The 22,072-nt window shown below is 46.1% G+C and overlaps 1 protein-coding gene across 1 annotated transcript in view; it reads left to right on the top strand.

Annotated features, from left to right (window-relative positions):
- Positions 1–5,692: 5,692 nt before the first annotated feature.
- LOC137309168 (zinc finger protein 585A-like) overlaps positions 5,693–22,072 on the top strand; it is a gene marked incomplete at its 5' end in the record, with an annotated part of 65,008 nt that continues 48,628 nt past the window's right edge. Inside the window, 2 exons of the mRNA XM_067977450.1 lie at positions 5,693–6,579; positions 11,772–11,787. Of these exons, the coding sequence (XP_067833551.1) occupies positions 5,693–6,579; positions 11,772–11,787 (903 nt within the window). The remainder of the gene's footprint in view (positions 6,580–11,771; positions 11,788–22,072) is intronic.

The following is a 22,072-nucleotide window of genomic DNA, read 5'->3' on the forward strand; positions in this document are numbered from 1 at the left end:
AGCTCTTTGACCAAGCTTTTGATCAACAGTCCTGATGTCTCCTACTTTGGCTTGGTGTCAATTTTTGTCTGATTACGCTCTTGTGAAGCAGCTTGGAATGTTTTACTGCGTTAAAGTGGCGATGTAAATGCAATTGTTGCTGTGCTACCGTTGGCCTCAGCTTTGGCAGATAGAATCAGGCAGGGACAGCGGCTGTGTTGCTCCCTGTGGTGAATATGTTGGCAGCTCACTGTACAGGCACACAAGTGCAGAATTACCTTTTGACAGGGTACTGGAGGGCAAACAGTGCCTGGGGCCGAACCCCACCATCACGCAGCACCTTCAGGAGAGAAAGGGGGAAAAATTAGAGCCTGCGATAAATCTGGATTTCAAATAGCGAGGACGTGTCAAGGAAGGAGAGTGAGTGGGACGGGGGGTTTACAGTTTAATAGGGGCAAGGAGGGAGAGTGAGTGGGACGGGGGATTTACAGTTTAATAGGGGCAAGGAGGGAGAGTGAGTGGGACGGGGGATTTACAGTTTAATAGGGGCAAGGAGGGAGAGTGAGTGCGACGGGGGTTTACAGTTTAATAGGGGCAAGGAGGGAGAGTGAGTGGGACGGGGGATTTACAGTTTAATGGGGGCAAGGAGGGAGAGTGAGTGGGACGGGTGATTTACAGTTTAATAGGGGCAAGAAGGGAGAGTGAGTGGGACGGGGGATTTACAGTTTAATGGGGGCAAGGAGGGAGAGTGAGTGGGACGGGTGATTTACAGTTTAATAGGGGCAAGAAGGGAGAGTGAGTGGGACGGGGGATTTACAGTTTAATGGGGGCAAGGAGGGAGAGTGTGTGGGACGGGGCATTTACAGTTTAATGGGGGCAAGGAGGGAGAGTGAGTGGGACGGGGGATTTACAGTTTAATGGGGGCAAGGAGGGAGAGTGTGTGGGACGGGGCATTTACAGTTTAATGGGGGCAAGGAGGGAGAGTGAGTGGGACGGGGGATTTACAGTTTAATGGGGGCAAGGAGGGAGAGTGAGTGGGACGAGGGATTTACAGTTTAATGGGGGCAAGGAGGGAGAGTGAGTGGGACGGGGGATTTACAGTTTAATAGGGGCAAGGAGGGAGAGTGAGTGGGACGGGGGATTTACAGTTTTGGAGGGAGAGTGAGTGGGACGGAGGATTTACAGTTTCGGAGGGAGAGTGAGTGGGACGGGGGATTTACAGTTTCGGAGGGAGAGTGAGTGGGACGGGGGATTTACAGTTTCGGAGGGAGAGTGAGTGGGACGAGGGATTTACAGTTTCGGAGGGAGAGTGAGTGGGACGGGGGATTTACAGTTTCGGAGGGAGAGTGAGTGGGACGGGGGATTTACAGTTTCGGAGGGAGAGTGAGTGAGACGGGGGGATTTACAGTTTCGGAGGGAGAGTGAGTGGGACGAGGGATTTACAGTTTCGGAGGGAGAGTGAGTGGGACGGGGGATTTACAGTTTCGGAGGGAGAGTGAGTGGGACGAGGGATTTACAGTTTCGGAGGGAGCGTGAGTGGGACGGGGGATTTACAGTTTAATGGGGGCAAGGGAGGAAATAATGTTCCTGAGAAACTGGAACTGTCTGATCTGAATTTCTATTCTGTACTTACCGTGATGATTTTTGTAAATTATGAGGACAGGTTGCATGGACTCGGCTTGTATTCTCTTGAATATACAAAATTAATGAGTGATCTAATTGAGGTGTTTAAGATGATTAAAGAATTTGATAGGGTCGATAGAGAGAAACTATTTCCTCTGGTGGGGGAGTCTAGAACAAGGGGGAATCACCTTAAAATTAGAGCTGGGCCGTTCAAAGGAGATGTCAGGAAGGACTTCTTCACACAAAGGGGAGTGGAAATCTGGAACTCTCTCCCTTAAAAAGCTGTTGAAGCTGGGGGTCAATTGAAAATTTCAAAAATGAGATTGATAGATTTTTGTTAGACAAGGGTATTAAGGGTTATGGTACCAAGATGGGTAAATGGAGTTAAAATACAGATCAGCCATGGTCTAATTGAATGACGGAACAGGCTCGTGGGGCTGAATGGCCTCCTCCTGTTCCTATGTTCCTAAATGCAGCCATCCGCAAAAAGGTTATGGATGGCAAGGGCCTTGTTCACAAGTGAAAAGACATTTGGAGGGAGATACGGAGAGAGGGACGACTGGGTAGGGAGTGTCTGTAAATGAAGGAGAAATGGTGACGAGTCAGGGAGTGTCTGTAAATGAAGCTGGAGTACTGTGTGCAGTTCTGGTCGCCACACGACAGGAAGGATGTGATCGCTTTGGAGAGGGTGCAGAGGAGATTCACCAGGATGTTACCAGAGCTGGAGCACTTCAGCTATGAAGAGAGACTGGGAAGATTGGGTTTGTTTTCCTTGGAGCAGAGGAGGCTGAGGGGGGACATGATTGAGGTATACAAAGTTATGAGGGGCACAGATAGGATGGATACTAAGGAGCTTTTTCCCTTCGTTGAGGGTTCTATAACAAGGGGACATAGATTCAAGGTAAAAGGCAGGAGGTTTAGAGGGGATTTGAGAAATAACTTTTTCACCCAGAGGGTGGTTGGAGTCTGGAACTCACTGCCTGAAAGGGTTGTGGAGGCAGGAACCCTCACAACATTCAAGAAGCATTTGGATGAGCACTTGAAATGCCATAGCATACAAGGCTACGGACCAAATGCTGGAATATGGGATTAGAGTAGACTGGGCTTGATGGCCGGCGTGGACACGATGGGCCGAAGGGCCTCTCTCCGTGCTGTATAACTCTATGACTCTAAAATGGTGACAGGTCAGGGAGTGTCTGTAAATGAAGCAGAAATGGTGGTGGGTCAGGGAGTGTCTGTAAATGAAGCAGAAATGGTGATGGGTCAGGGAGTGGCTGTAAATGAAGCAGAAATGGTGACGGGTCAGGGAGTGTCTGTAAATGCAGCAGAAATTAAGGAGACAGTAACGGAACATTTAGATAAGCATAATTTAATAGGACAAAGTCAGCATGGCTTTATGAAGGGGAAGTCATGTCTGACAAATTTGCTTGAGTTCTTCGAGGATATAACGTATAGGGTGGATAAAGGGGAACCAGTGGACATAGTGTATTTAGACTTCCAGAAGGCATTCGACAAGGTGCCACATAAAAGATTATTACTTAAGATAAAAAATCACGGGATTGGGGGTAATATTCTGGCATGGGTGGAGGATTGGTTATCGAACAGGAAGCAGAGAGTTGGGATAAATGGTTCATTTTCGGACTGGCAACCAGTAACCAGTGGTGTTCCACAGGGGTCGGTGCTGGGTCCCCAACTCTTTACAATCTATATTAACGATTTGGAGGAGGGGACCGAGTGCAACATATCAAAATTTGCAGATGATACAAAGATGGGAGGGAAAGTAGAGAGTGAGGAGGACATAAAAAACCTGCAAGGGGATATAGACAGGCTGGGTGAGTGGGCGGAGATTTGGCAGATGCAATATAATATTGGAAAATGTGAGGTTATGCACTTTGGCAGGAAAAATCAGAGAGCAAGTTATTTTCTTAATGGCAAGCAACTGGAAAGTACTGCAGTACAAAGGGATCTGGGGGTCCTAGTGCAAGAAAATCAAAAAGTTGGTATGCAGGTGCAGCAGGTGATCAAGAAAGCCAACGGAATGTTGGCTTTTATTGCTAGGGGGATAGAATATAAAAACAAGGAGGTATTGCTGCAGTTATATAAGGTATTGGTGAGACCGCACCTGGAATACTGCATACCGTTTTGGTCTCCATACTTAAGAAAAGACATACTTGCTCTCGAGGCAGTACAAAGAAGGTTCACTCGGTTAATCCCGGGGATGAGGGGGCGGACATATGAGGAGAGGTTGAGTAGATTGGGACTCTACTCATTGGAGTTCAGAAGAATGAGAGGCGATCTTATTGAAACATATAAGATTGTGAAGGGACGTGATTGGGTGGATGCAGTAAGGATGTTCCCAAAGATGGGTGAAACTAGAACTAGGGGGCATAATCTTAGAATAAGGGGCTGCTCTTTCAAAACTGAGATGAGGAGAAACTTCTTCACTCAGAGGGTGGTAGGTCTGTGGAATTTGCTGCCCCAGGAAGCTGTGGAAGCTACATCATTAGATAAATTTAAAACAGAAATAGACAGTTTCCTAGAAGTAAAGGGAATTAGGGGTTATGGGGAGCGGGCAGGAAATTGGACATGAAGCTGAGTTCGGATCGGTCAATGCCCTGTGGGTGGCGGAGAGGGCCCAGGGGCTATGTGGCCGGGTCCTGCTCCGACTTCTTGTGTTCTTTAGATTTGTGGTTGGGATCAGATCAGCCATGATCTTATTGAATGGCGGAGCAGGCTCGAGGGGCCGATTGGCCTACTCCTGCTCCAATTTCTTATGTTCTTATGTTCTTAAATGATGACGGGTCAGGGAGTGTTTGTAAATGAAGGAGAAATGGTGAAAGGTCAGGGAGTGTCTGTAAATGAAGCAGAAATGGTGATGGGTCAGGGAGTGTCTGGAAATGACGCAGAAATAGTGACAGGTCAGGGAGTGTCTGTAAATGAAGCAGAAATGGTGACAGGTCAGGGAGTGTCTTTAACCGAAGGAGAAATGGTGATGGGTCAGGGAGCGTACATTGCCAAAAGTGGGAGATATCACAGATGGACAGCTTACAGGCAGTTTATAAGGAGAGATATAATGTCGAAAAGAGGGGGAGAGCATATACACCCAGCTAAAGTCAGCATCTTCAGGGGAGGGAAAGGGAGGGGAACCAGTGAGTGTAGAACTGAACCCAGCCAGAGTCAGCATCTTCAGGGGAGGAGAGAGAGGGGAACCAGTGAGTGTAGAACTGAACCCAGTCAGAGTCAGGACCTTCAGGGGAGGGAAAGGGAGGGGAACCAGTGAGTGTAGAACTGAACCCATACAGAGTCAGCATCTTCAGGGGAGGAGAGAGAGAGGGGAACCAGTGAGTGTGGAACTGAACCCAGCCAGAGTCAGCATCTTCAGGGGAAGAGAGAGAGAGGAACCAGTGAGTGTAGAACTGTACCCAGCCAGAGTCAGCATCTTCAGGGGAGGAGAGAGAGAGGGGAACCAGTGAGTGTAGAACTGAATCCAGTCAGAGTCAGGACCTTCAGGGGAGGAGAGAGAGGGGAACCAGTGAGTGTAGAACTGAACCCAGCCAGAGTCAGGACCTTCAGCGAAGAGAGAAAACTTAAACAGAAGAAAAAATGTTGGAGATGTTGCGATGGGTTTGGATTTCAGCACAGGGAGGAGGGCGCGTGTGTGGGACGGGGATTCACAGTCTGGGGGAATGAGCGGGAAGAATGTTCAGTCGAAATTAGAATTGTCTGCTCTGAATTTCTATCCTGTGTTCACAGAGAGGAGTTTTGTAAACTCCTTTTACAGGGTATTAGACGGGGAGGATTTGCAGACTGGAAACTCAAACCAAATATCACGTCACTCGGTTGATGAGGACCTGAAGATCATTGGCCTTTGAATGTGGGAGGAGAAATGTTTGTCTGTTCTGTCTGTGGGAAAAGATTTCAAACATCAGTGTGACTGGAAAAGCACTGAGACCCACACACCCGAGTGAGAGTGTTCCAGTGCACTGACTGTGGAAAGAGCTTTAACCAGTTACACAGCCTGAAAAAACATCGCCCCATTCACAGGGAGAAACCGTACACGTGTTCTGTGTGTGGACGAGGCTTCAACTGATCGTCCAACCTGGAGAAACACAAGGACACCCGGACCACGGAGAAACCGTGGAAATGTGGAGACTGTGGGAAGGGATTCAATTACCCGTCCCAACTGGAAACTCATCGACGCAGTCACACTGGGGAGAGGCCGTTCACCTGCACTGAATGTGGGAAGGGATTCACTCAGTCATCCAACCTACTGAAACACCAGCAAGTTCACACTGGGGAGAGGCCGTTCACCTGCTCCGTGTGTGGGAAGGGATTCACTCAGTTATCCAACCTACTGACACACCAGCAAGTTCACACTGGGGAGATGCCGTTCACCTGCACTGAATGTGGGAAGAGATTCACTCATTCATCCAACCTTGTGACACATGAACTTGTTCATAATGATAAGAGACCTTTTAAATGTTGTGACTGTGAGAAGAGCTTTAAAAGAAAAAAGGATCTACTGACACACCAGCGAGTTCACACTGGGGAGAGACCTTTCACTTGCACTGAGTGTGGGATGAGATTCACTCAGTTATCCCACCTGCTGTCACACCAGCGAGTTCACACTGGGGAGATGCCGTTCACCTGCTCCGTGTGTGGGAAGAGATTCAATCATTCATCCAGCCTTGTGACACATCAACTTGTCCATAATGATAAGAGACCTTTTAAATGTTGTGACTGTGAGAAGAGCTTTAAAAGAAGAAAGGATCTCCTGACACACCAGCGAGTTCACACTGGGGAGAGACCTTTCACCTGCTCGGTGTGTGAGAAGGGATTCACTCAATTATCCACTCTGCTGACACACCAGCGAGTTCACACTGGAGAGAGGCCGTTCACCTGCTCCATGTGTGGGAAGGGATTCACTCAGTCAACCCACCTACTGAAACACCAGCGAGTTCACACTGGGGAGAGGCCGTTCACCTGCTCCGTGTGTGGGAAGGGATTCACTCAGTCATCCATCCTACTGAGACACCAGCGAGTTCACATGTGACTGCAGGGGTTGGATTCTGATGTTCATCACATCCAAGACTGAACCATGTTCATTCTGAGACTTGGGGTTTGTTTCTGATGTTTGTTTAACTGGGCTGGAGTTTAATATTCTGTACAGGTGTCAAATAAATCAGCTTTCTTTCAAACACTGTGTGTCTAGTCCTCGATATCTCGATGATGAGACAAGCTGATTGAGGACTTATTACGAACTGAGCGGAATCCATCTTAGAAATGAGCTCCTCGAACTTTTTAAAAGATGGATCGCCAAGATGTGCAAGTCTGATCGGATTGAAAATTCTCTTCTATTACAGGGTCCACTTCAATCAGCCTGAGCAGATTTCCACTCCCCTTGTGTGAAAAAGCGCTTCCTGATTTCACTCCTGGATGCCCCAGCTCTAATTTTAAGGTCAGTCCCTCTTTTTCTGGATTCCTCCACCAGAGAAAATAGTTTCTATTTCTCCCCTATCGAATCCCTTTATAGTTTTAAATCCCTGGATCAGATCACCCCTCAACCTTCGAAACTCAAGGGAATACAAACCAAGTTTCTGCAACCTGTCCTCATAATGGAACCCTTCAAGCCCCAGTATCATTCTGGTGAATCTGCACTGTCCCCCCTCCAAGGCCAATATCTCCTTGTTGAGGATCAGTACTCCAGAGGGGCTCTGACCAAGGCTCTGGAGAACTGAAGAATCACTTCCTCCCCTTTGTATTCCAGCCCTCGAGATAAAGGCCAAGATTCCATTAATCTGTGATTATTTTTGTATCTGTGCACTAGCTTTTAGTAATTTGTGTACATGGACACCCAAATCCCTTTGCTGCTCCTCAGTGACACACACATTTTCAAAATGAACCTAACTGTACATGTGAAACATTACATCACAAACACCGGCATCTTACCTTACGTTACAGAAGATGCCCTTTGGTCAAACTTTTGTCTACAGAGGATTGTACGAGCTTTTGGACTTTTCATTACAGAGAACTGAAAACCTTTAATTGCAGAGTTTAAAACAACTCATCACAGCTTGTCGTGCATCTCATGGGCTGTATATCGGAGCCCCGGAGGGTCTTTCCAGCAACTGGCGCGTGGGAACAACACCACCTGCACGTTCCCCTCCAAGTCACACACCATCCCGACTTGGAAATATATCGCCGTTCCTTCATTGTCGCTGGGTCAAAATCCTGGAACTCCCTTCCGAACAGCACTGTGGGAGAACAGTCACCACACGGACTGCAGCGGTTCAAGAAGGCGGCTCACCACCACCTTCTCAAAGGTAATTAGTGATGGGCAATAAATGCCGGCCTTGCCAGCGACGCCCACATCCCATGGACGAATAAAAAAAAAAATTGAAAAAAATCTGTGCCGGAGAATGTCTCGATTCCCTGTGCAAGCTTTTCGAATCAGGTACAGAACCATGAGAAGCTGTAACACAACTAGAACATGTGAAATTATTCGGATCCACGGTGGGATCTCTATATTTAAACCAAAGTCCTTGTGAACCCTGTACCTGTCCACCCCCGTGGTGACACAATACGTGCCGTCCCCGGAGTATGCAACCTGAGGAGATACGTGATCCCCATCCATCGCCTCCATGGTACAACTCAACGGCTCACTTCCCTCTGATTTAAACCCACACACTGGTTGATCAAACGGGTTCAGATGCTGAGGGCACAAGACAAGGTGTTCCCCATGCATCTGACATCCCTGCAGGTCACTCCCACCCATACCGTGCTCCCACTGGATCACGTATGCTGGGACCTCCCAGTGCCGCACATGGACACCGTTCCTTATTATCCCAATGTTCTCAACTCGGTATACCGGCGCAGGCCTCTGACCCCTGCTGAGGACCGGTAACCGTAACACTATTCCCATAATTGTGTGGCTCGACCGGCCGCAGTCCATCGGAACAGGGAACGCTTCCGAGGCTGACCGAAGCTGGACACACTTCCTGCACACATGGTCGCCAGGGACACTGGTAGTGTCCATGACTTCCCACATAGTGCAGGAGGAGCATATCACGGGTGCGAGCTGTGCTGCCATGACTTGCCTTCGACTTTCAGACACTCCTCCCGCTCTAGGTCTCTCCTTTTATACTGTGCTCACCTCTCGGACTCTCCTGCCTCACCTGTGACGTCGCACAGTAGTTGTCTCTTTTTGCAGGTCTGCTGCTGCTTTTATTCCCCAATCTCAGTCTTCTGCTCTCAGGTGCACTGCCGCTCTGGGGAAAAAGTTAGGAAAAGCAAGGCAAAGCAGCACCTCCTTCCCCCAACTCCCACACGTACCAAACTCTCAGCAGTTCACACTGTGTTGTCCGCACACCGTGCTGTTCGCACTGACAGGCCCCTGTATTTCTACAGTTTGTGACTCAGATGAGTCAGGCCTGCCCCACCTCAGTTTAATCTAGCTAACCAATTAACTTGCTACAGCAGCTCTCTCTGCTGAAGCCTGACAGAAACTTTAAAATTTAAACTTTAAAATTGAACTTAAACAGTTGAAAGCAATATGCACTAGATTTTAAAGAGATTAACCCTTAAACTCCCACACGTACCAAACTCTCCGTTGACACTAAGTTCCGGGTCAAGAAATAAGTCCCAGGGAATGTTTAGTGAACAGCTCAGTGCACTCACCACCCCGAGAACAACAGCCGCCGTTTTCTCGGTTGCAATATTTGGTTTTCAACTTTTGACAACTTATGGCCACAAATCGATCAAAGGTGAAAACCACTGTGAAGCAGACAGAGTCTGCTATGACTCCTGATTTCAGGATGTCAATGAGACGGTGCACGGGGATAATGGTCAAGGATGAAACTGGGAAGTGAATATCAACAATACAGCACATTATGACATTAATGATAACGACCAGGAGATCCCCGCCGCCATTCCCACCAGGTAGACACTGATACATTTGGAGAGACCGCACTTTCCTCGGGACAGGATCACAATCGCCACCAAGTTAACTGTTAGAGAGAGAAAGGGAAGCAGAGAAATGACTGCTCAGACTGGGAGCCAGAACAACAGTTTAACAGGATCTGGGGTGAAATTTCCAGTTTTGCTGCTGCATCAAACGGTGGAAACGGATTCACTGACCTGGGCAGCGCTTTAGGGCAGAGAAATGTTTTTAAACACAATGATAAACAATGAATTGTGAGATGGATACAGAAAGTGAATAAAGTGAGCACCGGATCCACTGGAAGGGCTGAGTGAGGGCGCAGTGCCGGTGGGGAAGGGAGAAGGGGATTTACACACCGGGAATGCAGCGGATTAAAGGCGGATTTGGGCTCCAGACGGACGGGAAATAGAGCGAAGTGTCGGGAAGGTGAGGGGACAGGGGGAGGTGCAGCTGGTTTGTTGCTCTGGGTGAAGGGAGCCGACAGGGGCGGGAACTAAACGGGAAAGGCCCAGAGCCGCGGCGGTGAGTTTGAGGCTTCGCATCGAATTGGAAGAGGCGGCTGGAGGCTGAGCCAATGAGTGAGGTTGGGAGGGAGATAAGGAAAGGGGCTGGGGAGGCGGGGGAGTCAGGAGCAGATGGTTTGGGAAAGTGGAAAAACTGAAGCAAGGGATGAGGAGACAGAGGATTTAATGCAGTGGGAGGAGAGGCTGGGATTCACAGGGAGAGAATGCAGCAGAGTGTTAGAGGGAATCTAATCTAACACAACGCAATTAATGGATTCAACCTTTCATTTCTGTGGTTATTGGTGTCAGGGAACAGCACGTTGGTTGTAGAGTGTGTTCAATAAATTTACTTTGCACATTCAATTAAAATTAAATTAAAATGCATTCACTAAATTATCCTTGTTATTTATTGGATTATGTTGATACATAGATTCTAGAATACAATCTCCTAATAATTCAAGGCGATCAGCAAATCACTGATTTTATTCTTTGAATACATTTCAATTGTGTTTATATATTCAGTCAGTAAACAAGTTAAAGGAACATTCACAAACTTTTTTATATTTCGAAATATTCTTTAGTTCATAAAATTTAAAGACACACACAGTTCAATGTAAAAGGACAAAAATTCAAACAGTATAATTCGAACCAATACAATGCAGATCGGACATACTATGATCTCATTATTACAATTCAAAACACAGGACATATCTTCTAAAACATTCTGTACAATACAAAGTTGGGTGGCCTTGCACAGTGGCCTTTCCCCATAGAGCTTTTCCATAGACCGCACCTCACTTCAGTGCGTCCCGCAGCACATGGTCATGGACCTTGGAGTGTCCCAGTCGGCCACACTCGGTCGCGGACAGCCACTTCAGCTGGAAGACGAACATTCATATAAACAGACTGAGTGCCTGATAGCAATAAATACACCCGGTGTGAGTACAGTGAAACTCTCACAATCTGACAACATCCCAATATCACCTGAAAGTCACATTTCCTCTGAATAATTGTACTGGAAGTTTCAGCAGTTCATTCCGATGAATTATTCACACCGCTGCCGCCCTCTCTCTCCGTCTGTCTCTCTTTCTTATTCTGTGCGAGTGTCTCTATCTCCGGCATTCACTTTCTCTCGTTCCTTCTCCCCCTCCCTCTCTTTTTCCTTCTCAGTTTCTTTCTCTGTCGCTCCTCTCTTTCTCTCCACACTGTCTACCCACTTTCTCAATGCCGCTTTTCATATCCGAGTAAATCCTATCATCCTGCGCCTGCATTCTGTTCACCAGCCCCGTTTTCCACCGATCCTATTCTCAGTCTCAGTTTGTTAAATGGTGAAACTCTGTAAATGGTTTAATGTTTCTGCAGATCATCCAAGTCTCCACTTGTTCACCGACACTGTTCACTTCATTTACAATGCATGGAATGAACAGAATCAAAAGCCTCTTCCACACACACCTCACAATAATTGAAATTCCTTCTCCTGTAATTATAAAGTAGTGTTAGATGGCGGGACTGTTCAATTAACAAAACGCCAATATCTTTGCTGCTACTTATAATCCACAGATAAATAGAAGGGCTCATGATTCAAACATGTAAAGTGTAAACTGATACAACATAACCTCAAAACATTGCATTTTACAGTGAATTTATCCACGGTGAAGCAGAGAATGAGATGTGAAAGAATCAGCAGTAAACTCAGTTCAGTGGCCCGACCTCCGGAGCTGCGTCAGATACAAATGTAACGAAATAATATTTCATAACAGTGATAACCAATAAATACATTGTAATCCCAGTTAAACTGAAGCATGTTATTGGGGAGGGAGGACATTGAGCTGCCTCCTTGTAACACTGAGACCGTGAGCTGTCTCATTATCAATCACTGAAAACACATTGATGAAAATATATTCCAGGACAGGTTAGTTCCACAACATGAAACTGATCACAGCTCCTGATGGTCTGATACCAGCTCTTAGCCCAGACACCTGATTCCAATACATTCAGTTCAGAGAATTATTCAGTAACAATGCCAGGCTTGGATTATATACAGAGGTCACTGCAGATAAAATGCAATTGCAACAGACCGAACGTTTCGAAGTTGAGCACATACCGTTATTCAACAGTACATTCAGGACAGTGAATAGTCCAGTAACAATGCCAGGGTTGGATATACATCGTTGTTTACACATATAATGCAGTTCCTACAAGACTGAAAGAGCAGAGGCTTTAAACATTCCATCATTCAACCGATAGACCAGAACAGGCGGCTGTGTAAAACATGATGGGAGAAAAAATAATTTGCCAAGTACAGCAGGACAGTTAACACCGATTTACAATATTCACAGATGAGTTAATGGCTACCGGGAACTCCAATAACTGCAAGAACAGGACAGTAAATGAGTTCTAAAGGAAACATTGCTGAATATCCCATTTCTGAGAGAAGCAGTGTCTTCTGTTGATCTGAAACCGCAGCTCCGGCAGGTACTCTGAGCTGATACATTGCAACGAGCTCTGATTTATACCGGGGATGAATCTCCACTGACACGGTTATAACCCCGATCATTGCAATTAGTTACAGTCACTTGAATAAACACATTGCATCAGCAGCTTTGTCTCCGATGTAAGTAATGACCTGGATATATCACAAACATCTCAAAGTCCAGGACATTATCCTCATCAGACCTCTCTCAGAAATAAAGTTAAAATTTCTGCTCAGAAATGATTGGCCCAACAATAATGAGCAGTTTCATTTACAGTTTTCATATAATTTTATTGACCAGGTTCACTCCTGCCGATTCATTGATAATTTTTACCGATTTATCCGTGTGTACACTGAATCCAGGAACACAAGCATAGAATCATAGAAGTTACAACATGGAAACAGGCCCTTTGGCCCAACATGTCCATGTCGCCCAGTTTATACCACTACGCTAGTCCCAATTGCCTGCACTTGGCCCATATCCCTCTATACCCATCTTACCCATGTAACTATCCAAATGCTTTTTAAAAGACAAAATTGTACCCGCCTCTACTACTGCCTCTGGCAGCTCGTTCCAGACACTCACCACCCTTTGAGTCAAAAAATTGCCCCTCTGGACCCTTTTGTATCTCTCCCCTCTCACCTTAAATCTATGTCCCCTCATTATAGACTCCCCTAACTTTGGGAAAAGATTTTGACTATCGACCTTATCTATGCCCCTAATTATTTTATAGACGTCTATAAGATCACCCCTTAACCTCCTACTCTCCAGAGAAAAAAGTCCCAGTCTATCCAACCTCTCCCTATAAGTAAACCATCAAGTCCCGGTAGCATCCTAGTAAATCTTTTCTGCACTCTTTCTAGTTTAATAATATCCTTTCTATAATAGGGTGACCAGAACTATACACAGTATTCCAAGTGTGGCCTTACTAATGTCCTGTACAACTTCAACAAGACATCCCAACTCCTGTATTCAATGTTCTGACCAATGAAACCAAGCATGCCGAATGCCTTCTTCACTGCCCTATCCACCTGTGACTCCACTTTCAAGGAGCTATGAACCTGTACTCCTAGATCTCTTTGTTCTATAACTCTCCCCAACGCCCTACCATTAACGGAGTAGGTCCTGGCCCGATTCGATCTACCAAAATGCATCACCTCACATTTATCTAAATTAAACTCCATCTGCCATTCATCGGCCCACTGGCCCAATTTATCAAGGTCCCCCTGCAATCCTAGATAACCTTCTTCACTGTCCACAATGCCACCAATCTTGGTGTCATCTGCAAACTTACTAACCATGCCTCCTAAATTCTTATCCAAATCATTAATATAAATAACAAATAACAGCGGACCCAGCACCGATCCCTGAGGCACACCGCTGGACACAGGCCTCCAGTTTGAAAAACAACCCTCTACAACCACCCTCTGTCTTCTGTCGTCAAGCCAATTTTGTATCCAATTGGCTACCTCACCTTGGATCCATGAGATTTAACCTTATGTAACAACCTACCATGCGGTTCCTTGTCAAAGGCTTTGCTGAAGTCCATGTAGTCCACGTCCACTGCACAGCCCTCATCTATCTTCTTGGTTACCCCTTCAAAAAACTCAATCAAATTCGTGAGACATGATTTTCCTCTCACAAAACCATGCTGACTGTTCCTAATCAGTCCCTGCCTCTCCAAATGCCTGCAGATCCTGTCCCTCAGAACACCCTCTAACAACTTACCCACTACAGATGTCAGGCTCACCGGTCTGTAGTTCCCAGGCTTTTCCCTGCCGCCCTTCTTAAACAAAGGCACAACATTTGCTACCCTCCAATCTTCAGGCACCTCACCTGTAGCTGTCGATGATTCAAATATCTCTGCTAGGGGACCCGCAATTTCCTCCCTAACCTCCGATAACGTCCTGGGATACATTTCATCAGGTCCCGGAGATTTATCTACCTTGATGCGCGTTAAGACTTCCAGCACCTCCCTCTCTGTAATATGTACACTCCTCAAGACATCACTATTTATTTCCCCAAGTTCCCTAACATCCATGCCTTTCTCAACCGTAAATACCGATGTGAAATATTCATTCAGGATCTCACCCATCTCTTGTGGTTCCGCACATAGATGACCTTGTTGATCCTTAAGAGGCCCTACTCTCTCCCTAGTTACTCTTTTGCCCTTTATGTACTTGTAGAAGCTCTTTGGATTCTCCTTTGCCTTATCTGCCAAAGCAATCTCATTTCCCCTTTTTGCCCTCCTGATTTCTCTCTTAACTCTATTCCGGCAATCTCTATACTCTTCAAGGGATCCACTTGATCCCAGCTGCCTATGCATGTCATATGCCTCCTTCTTCTTTTTGACTAGGGCCTCAATCTCCCGAGTCATCCAAGGTTCCCTACTTCTACCAGCCTTGCCCTTCACTTTATAAGGAATGTGCTTACCCTGAACCCTGGTTAACACACTTTTGAAAGCCTCCCACTTACCAGACGTCCCTTTGCCTGCCAACAGACTCTCCCAATCAACTTCTGAAAGTTCCTGTCTAATACCATCAAAATTGGCCTTTCCCCAATTTAGAATTTTAACTTTTGGGCCAGACCTATCATTCTCCATAGCTATCTTAAAACTAATGGAATTATGATCACTGGTCCCAAAGTGATCCCTCACTAACACTTCTGTCACATGCCCTTCCTTATTTACCAAGAGGAGATCAAGTTTTGCCCCCTCTCTCGTCGGGCCTTCCACATACTGAATGAGAAATTCCTCCTGAATACACTCAACAAATTTCTCTCCATCCAAGCCCCTAATGCTATGGCTGTCCCAGTCAATGTTGGGAAAGTTAAAGTCCCCTACTATTACCACCCTATTTTTCTTGCAGCTGTCTGTAATCTCCTTACATATTTGCTCCTCAATTTCCCGTTGACTATTTGGGGGGCTGTAGTACAATCCTATCAAAGTGATCTCTCCCTTCTTATTTTTCAGTTCTCCCCATCTCGACTCAGTGGGCTGGTTTTACTCTGTCCCTGCAGTTTACCAGTTAAAATATGAATATTGAGTCTCTGACACAGGAACAGTTGAGGATTGCAGCCGAGAAATGACTGTGGGTGATATCAGGGGTCGGACGCTGAACAACCTTCATTGCTATTCCTCTCTCCATTATTTTACTGCAGATTATTTACCCGTTTATTTTACACTGCTTAACATCTCCAGTAAAAATGGTCCAGTGTAACCCCGAGCTGACTTATGACCCAATTTGACCTCCATCACAAAGGCGCCGCGCTTCCCTCACCCCCTCCATTCCTTCCTCAGCCCGTTGCCATTCAAACCCTCATCATTGCCTCTGTCCCCTCCAGACTCCATTCCTCCAATGCCCTCCGGTCTGGCCGCCCATCGTCCACCTTCCAATCAGCACCAAGTCCTGCGTGGCCTCTCTCCCTCACTGACTGTCAGTTCCCGATCGCTTAACATTTGAAATTTTCATCCAGGAGTTTAAATCCTACCATGACCCTCTCCTCCCCGTCTCCGCCGTTTCCTCTACAACCTGCAGGACTCCCACCCGTGACATAGAAACATAGAAAACAGGAGCAGGAGCAGGCCATTCGGCCCTTCGAGCCTGCTCCGCCATTCAGTCTGATCACGGCTGACCCTCTATCTCAATACCATATTCCCACTCTCTCCCCATACCTCTTCATGCCTTTTGTGTCTCGAAATCTATCAATCTCCTTCTTAAATATACCTCCTCATTCATTGGACACTGGACTCTTTTGATGAGATTACCCTGGCCTGGTTCCATTGACCTATCTGATCATAGTTCGGAGAAGTTTCACTTCCCAATCTATCTTCGAAATATATGATGTTTCTAAAGGTTCCCTCAGCTGCACACTGCCCCTTGGTGGCATCGTCCTCAGACATGGACCAGCTTTCAGATGTACGCCGGCAAAACCATTGCTTCTTTTGACTCTTCCAATGTCTTTGTGTTGTCAGACGGACATTCTGTTATAGATGGGCAACAATTTCCTCTTGTTAAAAATTGGGAAGTCAAAAACTTTGTCCCCACAATCTCCACATCCTGCCACTGATTCCACCCCCACCCCTCTCTTTTACATTAGTGAGTCCCTCACTGACCCGCATTTGCTTCCAGTCTCCTAAGGCTGCACTTTGTTTTCATTCTTTTTTAAACTTAAATCCACCAGGGCCTCACCCTCCCTATCCCTGTAACCTCCTTCAGCCGAGCAGCCGCTGACTAACATTCCATTCATCAATCTCTGGCCGCTTGTGCATCTACAGTACATTTATCTTAACTGTCTTGATATCCTTTTTGATCTCTTCTTCTAATGTCATGTCCATATGTTTGTGCCCCTGGTAAAAATTCAAGTAAAGTAATTATTCAATATTTCTGCCATGTCACTATCATTACCTGTGAGTTCATCCTGTGCATCCCTTAGTGTCCCCATCCCTATCTTAATATTCCGTTTGATATTCATGTGTCTATGGAACACCTAACTATTTCTTTTAATGTTCGTTGATAATTTCGTTATTACTCTTTTCCTTGCTAATTGTTTCTTTAATCTTACTTTATAAGCTCTTTTGTCGTAATCCGCTTTATTGTCTATATACTTACTGTATGCCGTTCTATTGTGATTCAATGTTAATCTTATCTCTTTATTCATCCATGTCTCATTATTGCCTAGTTTGTTCCCATATTTTAGCAGAATCTATTTTTGCAGAACTCTATTGATCACGCTTTGAAATATTTTCCACTGCTGTTCTACCTCTTTGTCTCTCAATATTTTTTCCAGTTTACCGACCCGAGTTCCATCATTGTCCCTTCACAATTCGCTTTTTTCACAATCTACTACTTTGGTCTTTGTCCCACTTAAGTCTCCTTCAATCATCACCTTAAATTTTTTATGTTGTCATCGCTATTGCCTAAATGCTCCCCTACGTTTAATTCTATATCTGCTCTAGTTAATTTCCGATTACTAGATCCACCAGTGATTCCTCTCTTGTTGGGCTTCTTATCTATTGGGTAAGAAAAGAGTCCTGAACGCACTGTGTAAACTCCACTCCCTCTCCCTCCTTTCACTACCGCTTATTGCCAGTTTAATATAGGTTCGTTGAAAACTCCCATATTTGTTATTCTATGACGTTTATTTATTCATAGATTAGCCAACATATTCTCCCTCCACTTCCCTTCCACTATGAGACAATCTGCAGTGCAACCCAACGAGCGAAATTGACCCCTTCTTATAACTTTGAGCAATCCTTATGGATTCTGTTCCTTTCCTAATGTTAGTTATGTTCTGTATTTAAAATCATAGAATCATAGCAAGGTTACAGCAGGGAAGGAGGCAATTCGGCCTATCGAGTCCGTGCCGGCTCGACGCAAGAGCAATCCAGCGTGTCCCACTCCCCCGCCCTTTCCCCGTAGCCCTCATTTTTTAAAAATTTCAAGTATTTAGCCAGTTCCTTTTTCAAGGCCATAATTGAATCTGCTTCCACCAACGACTGGGGCAGCACATTGCAGATCCTAACCACTCGCTGTGTAAAAAAAGGTTTTTCCTTGTTTTTATTCGTTGATGGGATGTGGGCGTCGCTGTCAAGGCCAGCATTTATTGCCCATCACTAATTGCCCTTGAGAAGGTGGTGGTGAGCCGCCTTCTTGAACCGCTGCAGTCCGTGTGGTGACGGTTCTCCCACAGTGCTGTTAGGAAGGGAGTTCCAGGATTTTGACCCAGCGACGATGAAGGAACGGCGATATATTTCCAAGTCGGGATGGTGTGTGACTTGGAGGAGAACGTGCAGGTGGTGTTGTTCCCATGTGCCTGCTGCCCTTGTCCTTCTTGGTGGTAGAGGTCGTGGGTTTGGGAGGTGCTGTTGAAGCAGCCTTGGCGAGTTGCTGCAGTGCATCCTGTGGATGGTACACACTGCAGCCACAGTGCGCTGGTGGTGAAGGGTGTGAATGTTTAGGGTGGTGGACGGGGTGCCAACAAAGCGGGCTGCTTTGTCCTGGATGGTGTCGAGCTTCTTGAGTGTTGTTGGATCTGCACTCATCCAGGCAAGTGGAGAGTATTCCATCACACTCCTGACTTGTGCCTTGCAGATGCTGGAAGGACTCTGGGGAGTCAGGAGGTGAGTCACTCGCCGTAGAATACCCAGCCTCTGACCTGCTCTTGTAGGTACAGTATTTATATGGCTGGTCCAGTTAAGTTTCTGATCAATGGTGACCCCCAGGATGTTGATGGTGGGGGATTCGGTGATGGTAATGCCGTTGAATGTCAAGGGTAGGTGGTTAGACTCTCTCTTGTTGGAGATGGTCATTGCCTGGCACTTGTCTGAGGTGAATGTTACTTGCCACTTATCAGCCCAAGCCTGGATGTTGTCCAGGTTTTGCTGCTTGCGGGCACGGACTGCTTCATTATCTGAGGGGTTACGAATGGAACTGAACATTGTGCAATCATCAGCGAACATCCCTATTTCTGACCATATGATGGAGGGAAAGTCATTAATGAAGCAGTTGAAGAGTGTTGGGCCGAGGAGACTGCTATTGATCGTCCAGGAACTCCTGGCCACCAATAACCGTCTTCTTTTTGTCAACTTTGGTTCTTTTGCCAATCACCTTCAATCTTTGAGTCCGAGAGGTGAGTGCAGTGTAAAAGGTGAGTCCAAGAGGTGAACGCAGTGTAAAACAGAGTCCGAGAGGTGAACGCAGTGTAAAAGGACAGTCCAAGAGCGAGATGAGAGTCCAAGAGCAGGAAGAGAGTCCGAGAGGCGAGCACAGTGTAAAAAGAGAGTCCCGAGAGCGGGAAGAGAGTCCGAGAGGTTAATAGCAATGTAAATCTAAGGCAAGGCATGGCAGCACAGCTCGCACCCTTGATATGCTCCTCCTGCACTATGTGGGAAATCATGGACACTATAGGTGTCCCTGGCGACCATGTGTGCAGGAAATGTGTCCAGCTGCAGCTACTGGCTAACTGCATTTCGGAGCTGGAGCTGTGGGTGGATTCACTGTGGAGCGATGCTGAGATTATCGTGGATAGCACGTTCAGTGAGGTGGTCACACCTCAGGTAAAGCTTACGCAGGCAGGAAGGAAATGGGTGACCGCCAGGCAGAGTAAAAGGACTAGGCAGGTCGAGCAGGAGTCCCCTGGGGGCATCTCCCTCTCAAACAGATATACCGCTTTGTATACTGTTGGGGGAGATGGCTTATCTGGAGAAAGCGGCAAGAGCCAAGTTCGTGGCACCATGGGTGGCTCTACTGCACAGAAGGGAGGAATAAGAGTGGCAAGGCTATAGTGATAGGGGATTCAATTGTAAGGGGAACAGATAGGCGTTTCTGAGGCGGCAAACGTGATTCCAGGATGGTATGTTGCCTCCCTGGTGCTAGGTTCAAGGATGTCACGGAGTGGCTGCAGGGCAGTCTGGAGGGGGAGGGTGAACAGCCAGTAGTCCTGGTCCATAACGACATAGGTATAAAAGGGATGAGGTCCTGCAAGTTGAATTTAAGGAGTTAGGAGATAATTTAAAAAGCAGGACCTCAAAGGTAGTGATCTCAGGATTACTACCAGTGCCACGTGCGATTGAACACAGGAACAGCAGAATAGACTGGATGAATGCGTGGCTGCAGGGATGGTGTAGGAGGGAGGGATTTAGATACCTGGGACATTGGGACCGGTTCTGGGGAAAGTGGGAGCTGTACAAACAGGACGCGTTACACCCGAGCAGGACTGGGACCAATGTCCTCACGGGGGTGTTTGCTAGTGCTGTTGGGGAAGGTTTAGAATGGCAGGGGAAGGGAACCTGAGCAGGGAGTGAAAGGAGGGGGAAACAAGGATAGATACAAAAGACAGAAAGGGAAGAAGCAATAGTGGAAGGCAGAGAAATCAAGGGCGAAAAACAAATCGGGCCATAATGCAAAATAATACTAAGATGACTCGCAATCTTAAAAAGACAAAAGGCACTACGACTTAATGCGCAGATCATTTGCAATAAGGAAGATTAATTAACAGCGCAGATAGATATTAATTGTTATGTTATAGTTGCGAGTGCGGAGGCATGGCTGCAGGCCAAGGATGGGAACTGAACATCCAGGTGTATTCAACATTTAGGAAGGACAGACAAAAAGGGAAAGGAGGTGGGGTAGCGTTGTTAGTAAAGGAGGAAATCAATGCAATAGTGAGGAAGGATATTGGCTCGGAAAATCACGATGTGGATTCTGTATGGGTGGAGCTAAGAAACACCAAGGGGTAAAAAACGTTGGTGGGCGTTGTTTATAGGCCCCTAAACAGTAGTGGAGATGTAGGGGAGGGCTTTAAACAGGAAATTAGAGACTCATGCAAAATGGGTACAACTATAATCATGGGTGACCTTAATCTACATGTAGGTTGGTCAAACCAAATTAGCAATAATACTGTGGGGGAGGAATTCCTGAATTGCGTACATGTTGGATTTCTAGACCAATACATTGAGGAACCAACTAGAGAACAGGCGTCCTGGACTGGGTATTGTGCAATGAGAAAGTATTAATTAACAATCATGTTGTGCGGGGTCCCCGAGGGAAGAGTGATCATAACATGATAGAATTCCTCATTAAGATGGAGAATGAAGTCGTTGAATCCAAAACTAGGGTCTTGAATCTAAATAATGGAAATTATGAAAGTATGAGGTGCGAGTTGGCGATGATAGATTGGGGAACTTTACTGAAAGGGATGACGGTGGATAGGCAATGGGTAATATTTAAAGAACGTGTGCAGGGATTACAGCAATTACTCATTCCTGTCTGGCGCAAAAATAAAACAGGAAAGGTGGCTCAACCGTGGCTTACAAAAGAAATTAAGGATTGGATGACATCCAAAGAGGAGACATTTGAAATTGACAGAAAAAGCAGCAAGCCTGAGGATTGGGAACAGTTTAGAATTCAGCAAAGGAGGACAAAGAGATTGATTAAGAGGGGGAAAATTGAGTATGAGAGTAAACTAGCATGGATCATAAAAACTGACTGTAAAAGCTTCAATAAATATATCAAGAGAAAAAGATTAGTGAAGACAAATGTAGGTCCCTTACAGTCAGAAATAGGGGAAATGATAATGGGGAATCAAGAAATGGCAGAACAATTAAACACATACTTTGGTTCTGTCTTCACAAAGGAGGACACAAATAACCTCACAGAAATGATAGGGAACCAAGGGTCTAGTGAGAGGGAGGCACTGAAGAAACCAGTATTAGTAAAAAAATAGTGCGAGGGAAATTAATGGGGATAAAGTCTGACAAATCCCCAGGGCCTGATAATCTACGTCCCAGAGTACTAATGGAAAGTGGCCCTGGAAATAATGGATGCATTGGTGATCATCTTCAAAAAATCGATAGACTCTTGAACAGTTCCTACAGATTGGGGGCGGCAAATATAAGCCCACTATTTAAAAAAGGGAGGGAGAGAAAAAAGAAGGAATTACAGACCAGTTAGCCTAACTTCAGTAGTGGGGAAAATGCTCGAGTCAATTGTAAAAGATGTGATAACAGAACACTTGCAGGGCATTAACGTGATTGGACAAAGTCAGCATGGGTT

The sequence above is a fragment of the Heptranchias perlo genome, chromosome 3, assembly GCF_035084215.1.
Source record: "Heptranchias perlo isolate sHepPer1 chromosome 3, sHepPer1.hap1, whole genome shotgun sequence".
In the NCBI taxonomy this organism is placed as follows: Eukaryota; Metazoa; Chordata; class Chondrichthyes; order Hexanchiformes; family Hexanchidae; genus Heptranchias; species Heptranchias perlo.